This window comes from Pelophylax lessonae, assembly GCF_965119305.1.
Source record: "Pelophylax lessonae genome assembly, chromosome: 6".
Lineage (NCBI taxonomy): Eukaryota > Metazoa > Chordata > Amphibia > Anura > Ranidae > Pelophylax > Pelophylax lessonae.
In genome coordinates, this window is record NC_138773.1 from 50,547,532 (window position 1) to 50,559,359 (window position 11,828).

General features: G+C 48.6%; 1 protein-coding gene across 1 annotated transcript in view; it reads left to right on the plus strand.

Moving 5' to 3' along the window:
• Window positions 1-9,102, plus strand: part of LOC309558582 (uncharacterized protein) — a gene marked incomplete at its 5' end in the record, with an annotated part of 33,060 nt that extends 23,958 nt beyond the window's left edge. The window contains one exon of the mRNA XM_082261659.1: window positions 8,978-9,102. Coding sequence (XP_082117785.1) covers window positions 8,978-9,054 — 77 coding nt within the window. The 3' untranslated portion in view covers window positions 9,055-9,102. The remainder of the gene's footprint in view (window positions 1-8,977) is intronic.
• Between the last annotated feature and the right edge of the window lie 2,726 nt (window positions 9,103-11,828).

Sequence of the window (11,828 nt, forward strand, 5' to 3'; positions counted from 1 at the left end):
ACACAGCCCCCTTACCCCTGGACCCCTTTACATTACACTGCCCCCTTACCCCTGGACCCCTTTACATTACACTGCCCCCTTACCCCTGGACCCCTTTACATTACACAGCCCCCCATTGGAACCCTTTACATTACACAGCCCCATCCCCCATACAACCCTTTACATTACACAGCCCCCCAATATAACCCCTTTACAATACAAAGCCCCCACCAATAGAACCCCTCTACAATAAATCCCCCCATAGAACCCCTATACAATACAAAGCCCCCCCCCCCCATACAACCCCTTTACAATACAAAGTCACCCCCCCCCCTCAAAATAACCCCTTTACAATACAAAGCCCCCCCGCCCCCCTCAAAATAACCCCTTTACAATACAAAGCCCCCCCCCCCCCCCCGCCCTACCTTTTTAGGAGGAGAGCGGAGGAGGAGGAACTGTTTAAAGCAGAGAGGATGTGAGAGACTCACTGTCACTCCCGAGCCCTGAATACACAGCGATCGGCGCCTCGGCGGGAACTGCAGAAGTTACTATGCTGGTTAATGAGCAGGTGATTGGTTGATAGGCGGTCCTAGCAACCAATCACCTTCTCATTAACCAGCATAGTAAACTGCGGCAGCGCCGATCGCTGTGTATTCAGGGCTCGGGAGTGACAGTGAGTCTCTCACATCCTCTCTGCTTTAAACAGTTCCTCCTCCTCCGCGGTGGAAGCAGTCTGGCGGCCGGCCCCGGGTGTCACCCTGATCTTCCCTGACACCCCCCTAATGTGTGGCACCCGGGGCGGACCGCCCCCCCGCCCCCCCTATTGGTACGCCACTGAATTCAAGGGCTCGTTCACAAGTGGCAGGGACTGCTGCTCCTTTGAAAAGTGATCCACGCTTGGATTGCTCTTTAGAGGTATTCGACAGGCAGTGAGGAGGCAATATGTTGGCCTTTTACTGCCTGATTTAACCCTATAATTGCCCTACTACCGCATCCCAATCACGGCACAGCTACAAAGCACTGCATTAGTAACATTTGGCAGCAGCAGCGCCCACCAAAAGTGCCACGCTGTTTGAGTTTTGTTGAGGCCACGGAGCACAACATCACGGCTGCGACATGTGCACAGCCATGTGTATGATCTTTTTAAAGTGTTTCTAAACCCACAACAGTAAAATCAGTCTGTATATGCAGTAAAGCATGCTTGTTCTACTCACTGTGGAGCCTAAGGGGTTAATCCTCCGCCTTGTGTGAAAAGGCTGTTTGATCCTGTCTTCTCTAATCCTTCCCTTCTTCCACAGTCCCCAATCCATCTGCTGACAGTTTTTTCTTTTTCTTGGGAGGGTGCATGTGATCAGCACAGTCAGGGCCAATCAGAACTGTCCAGACAGAGGGCTTCAGCCTCATAAGATAATCAGAGAAGAATGCAAACTCCTCCTACAAGCTTTAACCAGACTGATAGAAGTCACAAGAGATGAGAAAATGTATTTAGCAGTTTATATTTACTAAAATAATTAAATTTCCATGTTCTGTGTACTGTAGGAGACCAGATATAGTGACTGCAGGCTCCTGGGTTTAGTAACACTTTAAAGTGGGAGGTTGGAGGGGGGGGGGGGATGTGGGGAGGGGGCAGCATGGGCTTCCATAACACCTCAGCAGCGCCACAGGCTGATCGCCTCCATGCCACGCCACATTGATGCAGTAATTCATGCAAAAGGAGCCCCGACCAAGTATTGAGTGCATTCTATACTGTACATGGACATACTTTTCAGTAAGCCAACATTTCTGTATTAAATATCCTTTCTTTTTTTTTTTATTGGTCTTATGTAATATTCTAATTTCCTGAGATACTAAATTTTGGGTTTTTACTAGCCGTAAGCCATAATCATTAAAATTAAAAGAAAGAAATGCTTGAAATATATCACTCTGTGTGTAACGCATCTATATAATATAGGAGTTTCACTTTTTGAAATAAATTACTAAAATAAATTAACTTTTTGATGATTTTCTAATTTTATGAGACGCGCCTGTACATGTGGAGAAGACACAGCTCTTGATTTGCAGTGTTGCGCAGCAGCTGTGCTTTGCAGCTTTTCTTTCTCAGTGTAAAGCTGGATACACATTATACAACTTTTGTTGTAAGATTTCCTTTAAGCCCCGCACACACGTACCGATCATCGGCCGAACGATCGGCCGTCTTTTGTCCAGGGCTGTCGTGTCTGTTGAAAACTGCAAAAGACTGCACACGAATTTTGTCGGCCAACAACAGCCGACTGCAGAAGTGATGTCATGTGATGGTTAACTTTCCTTGTCTTTTTTCTTTTCTGAGCATGCCCAGTCTTGCTAATCGACTGTCTGTCGGCCGAATTCTGTACTGACTGGCGAACAATGGTGTTGGCCAACAAAAATTTTAATGCCTGCATGACAGATTCTGTTCGGCCGAAAATGCGCTGTCGGCTGTCGGAAGCATCATACTAACAAGCCTACAATCGGCCGATCGGTCGTCGGCCGAATATTTACGGCCGACAATCGGTATGTGTGTACGGGGCTTTATATTCACCTTCAACTCTGTAGTGCAAGGTCCGGCCTGATTGCATACAAATTGAAAGTGTTTAGGTCTGACCTCATATTATATGGTTTTGATAAATGTAAAGGAAAAAATCTAAAGAAAATTGCATAGTATGTATCCAGCTTTAGCCTACCAGTCAGGTCTGACAGCCTGAGAACAATACACTTTACGTGCAGATGAAATAAGGAAACCGGAATCTTCTTTTCTTATGATTGGATAATTGAAGCAAAGAGTAGCACAACTGATTCTGTGAAGTTTGTCGGCTCCTTTAGTGAATCAGCCGTTTTATCCCAGCAGCTGTTGGTCAGAGAGGTTGAGTGATTGCCGTGTAATACAGGCGGACTCAGGAGAGAGAATCCACCATTCTGCATAGTATATAATACTAAGACGATGATCCAGCGTGTGTACACAAATCTGAAAGTCGATTAATTTTTTATTGAAACATTGTAATAATAACTCAGAATGTGCTTGCTGAAAATAGATAAGAGTTTTTTCCTTTTTAAAGCAATCCCTGCGGGGGAGTGGATTAAGTGAAGGCAAATGTTCTTTTTGTTTTATTGATGATGGTTTGAGTAATCAGCAATGGCAGCCACTGAACTGTTTTTTTTTTGAACAATACAATTGAGAACGGTCCGTGCAATTTTTTTGATTTGTGCTAACATAGCTAGCAGTAGTTGGTCACATTCAACTGGGCTTGTTCTGTAATGTTAAAAATGTTTTATGATTCATGCCACTTCCTCTGGTTCCAATGAGTGCCATGAACATACCCCAACTTTGGCCACCCCCCACGGCCGTCATCTTCTGGTGCAGCAGGGGTTAATATACATCTAAGGGGCTGTCGCAGGCCCACATCAAGAGGGCCCGACTATGTCCACCAAGCTGCCCGACTCATATAAGCCATACTACAGCTTCTATTAATGAAACCGAATCTATGAATGGAGGAAGGGTGGATGATTGATAGGTCTGCCCCCTCCATTCGTAGATCCTGTTTCATTCACTAAGCTAGACCTCCTTGTTTTTCTCAAGCTTTTTCAAAAATCAAAGGATGTTATCTGGTAGACACAAACAATGACGATCTTTGCTTGCTTTTATCCAGCCCTTGGGGCACTATTTCTTCCACTGATACCAACAATGGGTCAAACCTCCCCCCCCCCCCCCGAGAAACACACACACACACACACACCAACAATGGGGCACAATTTCTCCCAATAAAACCAACAATCGGATTTAATGATACCAATGATGGGGCTAAATTCTTCCAAAGGCACCAATAACGGGGCAAACTTCCTCCCAATGGCACCAATCACTGGGACCAATGACACCAATGATGGGGCAAAATTCCGCCCATTGACACAAAACTCAAAGGATGTAATCTGGTAGACACAAACAATGACGATCTTTGCTTGCTTCTATCCAGCCCTTGGGGCACTATTTCTTCCACTGATACCAACAATGGGGCAAACCCCCCCCCCCCCCCCGCGAGACACACACACACGCGCACACACACACACACACCAACAATGGGGCTCAATTTCTCCCAATAAAACCAACAATCTGACTTAATGATACCAATGATGGGGCAAAATTCTTCCAATGGCACCAATGAAGGGGCAAACTTCCCCCCAATGGCAACAATCACTGAGACCAATGACAGCAAAGATGGGGCAAAATTCCGCCCAATGATGGGGCAAAATTCCTCCCAAGGACAGCAACAATTGGGCACGATGGGGCAAAATTCCTCCCAATGATGGCAACAATTGGGCCCAATGACACCAACAATGGGGCACAATTCCTCCCAATGAAACCAACAATTGGACTTAATGATACTAATGATGGGGCAAAATTAATCCAATTGCACCAATGAAGGGGCAAACTTCCTCCCAATGACACCAATGATGGGGCAAACTTCCTGCCAATGACACCAATAATGGGGTAAATGATTCCTCCCAATGACAGCAACAATCGGGCCCAATGACACCAACGATGGGGCACAATCTCTCCCAATGACAGGACATAATTCCTCACAATGACACCCACAATTGTGCCCAAATGACACCAATGATGGAGCATTGTCTTTTCTCACTGACTTCAGGACCTTTTTTTACTCCCTTTGTTTAGAAAGTTTGGAGACCCCTGCTTTAAAGGACAAGTTCACCTCCGTTTTTAGGGTGGAACATGTAACATGTTGCGGAACCTGCAGCTGTTCCCCAATCCTCCCCCCCCCCCCCCCCCTCCATGACAGCAGGCTGGGGATCTTCTCTCTGTACCTGCTCTCACTATTTGAAAAGAGCCCAGCCTTACGGGACCCTGCCCACATAAGCCACGTCATTGATTCACAGGTCCCTGTGAATGAATGAACTACAAGTACCAACAGGCTTTGTGGCTGTCTTCTTGTAGTTCTCAACTACTGGATGCTCGAGTAGTTCATTGAGCTTCCTGTCTTCGTGAAACTGCCTGCCCGTATGATTCCAGGCTCTTACAAAAAAAATAGTAAATGCATATTTTTTTAACTGCAAAAAAAAAAAAAAATGTGCATTTATTATTTTTTATTAAAAAAGTGAACTTCTTCTTTAAAGGGGGCACCTGGAATTGAACCAGGGACTGCTTGATCTGCAGTAAAATACTCTACTGCCAAGCTATACCCTCATACCCATCACCCATTTTCTTTTTGCTTACTTTTTTCTTCTTAAATAACTCTCTGAAAATATGCTTACAGGCCATCTTTTGAATATCAAAGGATATGATAGTCAGAAACAATGATGATGCTTTTAGGGAGCACCTGAATTCCAGCTGCAGTCCAAATGCTATAGGCCTCATTTACCAAGTATTTATTTATTTATTTATTTATTTTTTCTCTTTGATAACAAATGTAGATGCAGATGGAGATTAAAGCCTCGTACACACGCAACGATTATCGGCCGACCGATCGTCCGTCTTTTGTCCAGAGTGGTGTTTTGTTGGTTGGAATGTGCTCTAGACTGCACACGAATTTTCTCGCCCGACAAAATTCTACTTCAGAAGTGATGTCATGTGTTGGGTTGCTTTCTTTGTGTTCTTTCATCTCTGAGCATGCCCAGACTTGCTCATAAGATTTTTCCCTGTCGAAATCTGTACTGACTGCACGGAAATCGGACGTGTTTTGACGGAGGACAAAAATTTTATAGCCTGCACACCAGATTTTTTTCGGCCGAAAAGTTGGAGTCGGTTGTCGGAAGCATCATACTAACAAGCCGAAAATCGGCAGATCGGTCGTTGGACGAAAATTCCCTGCCGATTTTCGACGAGTGTGTACGAGGCTTTGAGCTGGATACACACTATACAACTTTTGTTGGTAGATTTCCATTAGATTTACCTTCAACTATGTAGAGCAAAGCTGGATACACACTATACAATTTTCTTTAGACCCTTTCCTTTAGATTTACCAAAACCATATAATATGAGGTCAGACCAGTGGTGGGATTCAGCCGGTTCGCAGAACCGGCTGAATCCCTCTAAGCTGGCGGCCGGGGAGCAGCAGAGCAGTGCGCCCCGAGGCCGAGCCCGCCCATTCTGTGACAATAGCGAATGAAAATTCGCCTATTGTCACAAGGATCCTCCTCCTGGCCAATCAGGGAGCGGGTCCTCCCGCTTCCTGATTGGCCGAAAGGCAAACACCGTGCCATTGGCCGAGGAGGCGGGAGACGTGGGGAGACGCGGGGAGCCGAACTGAAGAGGAGCTGCCATGATGACCGTCCGTGAGGTAAGTAAACGGGTCTCGAGGGGGGAACGCTGGCACTCTGCAATGATTCCAGGCAGTGCTGTGGGCACTCTGCAATGATTCCGGGCAATGCTGTGGGCGCTCTGCAATGATTGGGGGCAATGCTGTGGCGCTCTGCAATTATTGGGGGCAATGCTGTGACTCTCTGCAATGATCATTGGGGGCAATGCTGTGGCGCTCTGCAATGATTGGGGGCAATGCTGTGGCGCTCTGCAATGATCATTGGGGGCAATGCTGTGGCTCTCTGCAATGATTGGGGGCAATGCTGTGGCGCTCTGCAATGATTGGGGGCAATGCTGTGGGCACTCTGCAATGATTGGGGGCAATGCTGTGGGCATTCTGCAATTATTAGGGCAATGCTGTGGCGCTCTGCAATGATTGGGGGAAATGCTGTGGGCACTCTGCAATTATTGGGGGCAATGCTGTGGCGCTCTGCAATTATTGGGGGCAATGATGTGGCACTCTGCAATGATCATTGGGGGCAATGCTGTGGCGCTCTGCAATTATTGGGGGCAATGCTGTGGCACTCTGCAATGATCATTGGGGGCAATGCTGTGGCGCTCTGCAATGATTGGGGGCAATGCGATTATTGGGGGCAATGCTGTGGCGCTCTGCAATTATTGGGGGCAATGCTGTGGGCACTCTGCAATTATTGGGGGCAATGCTGTGGCGCTCTGCAATGATTGGGAGCAATGCTGTGGGCACTCTGCAATGATTGGGGACAATGCTGTGGGCACTCTGCAATGAATGGGGGCAATGCTGTGGCACTCTGCAATGATTGGGGGCAATTCTGTGGCACTCTGTAATGATTGGGGGCAATGCTGTGGTCACTGTACATTGAAAGGGGGCACGCTGGTCTCTCTGCTTTGAAAGGAGGGCACGCTGGACACTGTGCATTGAAAGGGGGCACGCTGGTCATTCTGCATTAAAAGGGGGCACACTGGTCACTGTGCATTGAAAGGGGGCATGCTGGTCACTGTGCATTGAAAGGGGGGCACGCTGGTCACTGTGCATTGAAAGGGGGGCACGCTGGTCACTGTGCATTGAAAGTGGGGCATGCTGGTCACTGTACATTGAAAGGGGGCACGCTGGTCTCTCTGCATTGAAAGGGGGCACGCTGGTCACTGTGCATTGAAAGGGGGCACACTGGTCACTGTGCATTGAAAGGGGGCACGCTGGTCTCTCTGCATTGAAAGGGGGCACGCTGGTCACTGTGCATTGAAAGGGGGCACACTGGTCACTGTGCATTGAAAGGGGGCACGCTGGTCATTCTACTGGGAAAGTCGGAACTGGTTACTAACATTTTTGAATCCCACCACTGGGTCAGACCTAAACACTTTCAATTTTGCCTCGTTTCCACTGAGCTGTACGGTTCGGTTCAGTACAGTTCAGTACGGTTCGGAACGGTACACCTTGATCAGGCTTGCGTTTCCACCGCCAACAGTACTTCAACAGTGTAGCTCCACCCTGTTGGTAAGGTAATAATGTGCTTGGTACCCCAAAGAAAGGATCCCAAAAAAAGTGGTTCGGAATTAGGGTAACTATCAAACCCTCTCTCTCACGGGGGGCGCCGATACAGCTCCTCGCCAAGGGCGCTGGAGACCCTAGGTACGCCTCTGTCTCCCAGTAGGACGGGAGACCCGGGCAAGCCACGGAAGGTGGTGGGACCGGGGGCACAGCTAAGTAAATTTTATTGTCCTGTAACATTTAAAGTTGACCTGTCATTAAAAGGAGTAAAAGGGCTGACTGCCTTCTGAAAATTACTAATTGCCTGGCTCTTATGCTCACCTGCAGTATTTTGGGTGGCTAACCTGGAACAAATATGCAGATGGGGATAGTCAGAGCTTGACAATAACTCATTGACTAATTAACCAACCTAAATATTTTCCACATTTTTTAAAAATCTATAAGTATTTTATTTGCTATGTTGTCTTAGCAGAAGCTGCCAAGTGGACAATAATGCATTTTTTTAAATATAATTTGCATTTTAAGTTCTTTTAGGCCCCGTTCACATCGGGGCGACGCGCCTCCTGGTCGCCCCAAAGAAGCTCCGGACCCTATTTCTAAGTCGGAGCGACTTGTGTCGCTCCTATTAGAGCGGGTCCGCAGCTTCTCTATGGGAGGCGACCTGTGAGGCGACCAGGTCGCCTCACAGGTCGCCTCAGTGTGAACCGGGGCTTAAACTTATGTTTTTGATCCAGTTGTTTCAACTTGCTACATTCATTTCTTTTGCTGACTGTAACAAAGGCAGTCTGCTGGCTTCAGCTGTCACTGCACCTCTCTTTGTGCAAAGCACAGTGACAGCTGCATCCATGCAGGTTTGTTTGTAAACAAACCTCATGCAACCACCATAAGGACCCACTCTGATTGGTTCCTGAAATCAGGAGCAGTTCTTGACAAGTGTGGTTTATAAAAACAGGATTGAGCACAGCTGTACGGTCCTATTTCTAAACTGGAATGTAGATAAAGTTGACTCAGCATTGCGCACCGTGAGAACATTACTCTACATAATTCAAGCAGAAAGGACTTGAGTTAAGGTATGTATGACAGCCAGGAAGTTAGCATTTTAGAGGAAAATTTCTGGATCAATGCTTGCTTTTAATTAGTTAAACCACTGAATCACAAACTGATATTTTGTTTAAATAGTGATGGCTTTTTGTTTCATTATCTTGCAGATATCACGGTTATATGCCCTTGGGAGGCATTCAGCCACCTGGAGTTGCATGAACTGTCCCAGTTTGGAATCATCTGAGAAGGATTTGTCCAATTCTTCTATTTTGTGCTCATTTTCTCTCTTGCCAGTGTGTTAAGCTACCACAGGGGTCCCCAAGCTCTTCAGTATGAGGGCCACAGTGTATATTTTACAAATTGTCATGGGCTGAAAAAAAAAATAACAGAATTAAAAATGAATGAACATGTTTTACTTGAATGTTTTTGTAATCAGAATGATATGATTTAGAAAAAAAAGAGAAAGGACTTTAGTAAAAAATATGTCCCCATCAGAGCCCCCCTTATATCATGATCCCCTCAAAGGTTTCCCTTTACGCCATGGTTCCCTCTTACATCATGGTCCCCATGAGAGCCTTCCCTTACATTATGGTCCCCCCTCAGACCCCCCCTTATATTGAGAACTCCATCACTACCTTATAGAAGGGTCCCCATTAAAGTCCCCTTTTATATCATGGTCTTCATCAAGGTTCCCCTTTACAACATGGTTCCCATCAGAGTCCCCCTTTACACCATGGTCTCCTCCTACATCTATGTACACATCAGAACCCCCCTCTCATTTTATGGCCCACATCAGAGACCCCCCTTTTATCATGATCTTCATTAGAGTCCCCACCTTATATCAGGGTCCCCATCAGAGACCCACTTATATCATGATCTCCATCAAGGTTCTCCTTTACCCCATGGTTCCCATTAAAGTCCCCTCTTAACCACATAACGACCGCTCACATTGCTGCTACTGCGGCACAGTGGCTCGTTATCTTCCAGCGACGTAGACCTACGTCGCTGGACTCCTCCCCTTGTGGGCAGCGCTCGCACGCCACCGGAGGCGCGCAGGGCCGATCCTAGGGTCACAGGCGCCTGGGTGCAGAAATTTTTCTGGCGCCCCCACGTGGGCGTAGTCATCTTACTAACTCCTCCCCTTTACAAATGTTTCTATGGCAATGGCTCAAACACAGAGATGCTCCCCTAAGATGTCTTCCTTACCGCGGGACACTCCCGCGATCTCTTAACAATAAACAAATTACAGTAAGAGAAGCAGAGTACTCTAATGGGAACTGGAGGGGGGTCTATCTAATGGACACAGAGAGGGCATCTGTTAGAGAGTCTGTTAGACAGAGCCCCCAAACAGGAGATGGTCAGAGACTGCAGACTTGATACAAGAGATCAATGCAGACTGATCAGTGCCCACCAAATGCAGCCTCATCAGTGCCCACCAAATGCAGCCTACCAGTGCCCACAAAATGCAGCCTACCAGTGCCAACCAAATGCAGCCTACCAGTGCCCACCAAATGCAGCCTACCAGTGCCCACCAAATGCAGCCTTATCAGTGCCCACCAAATGGCCATGGTACAGGGGGAGATGGTTAGAGGCTGTGGACATGGTACAGGGGTGAGATGGTTAGAGGCTGTGGACATGGTACAGGGGTGAGATGGTTAGAGGCTGTGGACATGGTACAGGGGGAGATGGTTAGAGGCTGTGGACATGGTACAGGGGGGAGATTGTTAGAGGCTGTGGACATGGTACAGGGGGGAGATGGTTAGAGGCTGCAGACATGGTACAGGGGGGGGGATGTCTGAGGCTGCGGACATGGTACAGGGGGGGGGGGAGATGTCTGAGGCTGCGGACATGGTACAGGGGGGGGGGGGAGATGTCTGAGGCTGTGGACATGGTACAGTGGGGGAGATGTCTGAGGCTGCGGGCATGGTACAGGGGGGAGATGTCTGAGGCTGCAGACATGGTACAGGGGTGAGATGTCTGAGGCTGCAGACATGGTACAGGGGTGAGATGTCTGAGGCTGCAGGCATGGTACAGTGGGGGAGATGTCTGAGGCTGCAGGCATGGTACAGTGGGGGAGATGTCTGAGGCTGCGGACATGGTACAGGGGGGAGATGTCTGAGGCTGCGGGCAAGGTACAGCGGGAGATGGTTAGAGGCTGTGGACATGGTACAGGGGGAGATGGTTAGAGGCTGTGGACATGGTACAGGGGGAGATGGTTAGAGGCTGTGGACATGGTACAGGGGGAGATGGTTAGAGGCTGTGGACATGGTACAGGGGGGAGATTGTTAGAGGCTGTGGACATGGTACAGGGGGAGATGGTTAGAGGCTGCGGACATGGTACAGGGGGGGAGATGTCTGAGGCTGCGGACATGGTACAGGGGGGGGGGAGATGTCTGAGGCTGCGGACATGGTACAGTGGGGGAGATGTCTGAGGCTGCGGGCATGGTACAGGGGGGGAGATGTCTGAGGCTGCAGACATGGTACAGGGGGGGAGATGTCTGAGGCTGCGGACATGGTACAGGGGGGGAGATGTCTGAGGCTGCGGACATGGTACAGGGGGGAGATGTCTGAGGCTGCGGGCATGGTACAGGGGGGAGATGTCTGAGGCTGCGGGCATGGTACAGGGGGGAGATGTCTGAGGCTGTGGACATGGAACAGGGGGGAGATATCTGAGGCTGTGGACATGGAACAGGGGGGAGATATCTGAGGCTGCGGACATGGTACAGGGGGGGGAGATGTCTGAGGCTGCGGACATGGTACAGTGGGGGAGAAGTCTGAGGCTGCGGGCATGGTACAGTGGGGGAGATGTCTGAGGCTGCGGGCATGGTACAGGGGGGAGATGTCTGAGGCTGCGGACATGGTACAGGGGGGAGATGTCTGAGGCTGCAGACATGGTACAGGGGGAGATGTCTGAGGCTGCGGACATGGTACAGGGGGGAGATATCTGAGGCTGCGGGCATTTTACAGGGGGGAGATGTCTGAGGCTGCGGGCATGGTACAGGGGGGAGATGTCTGAGG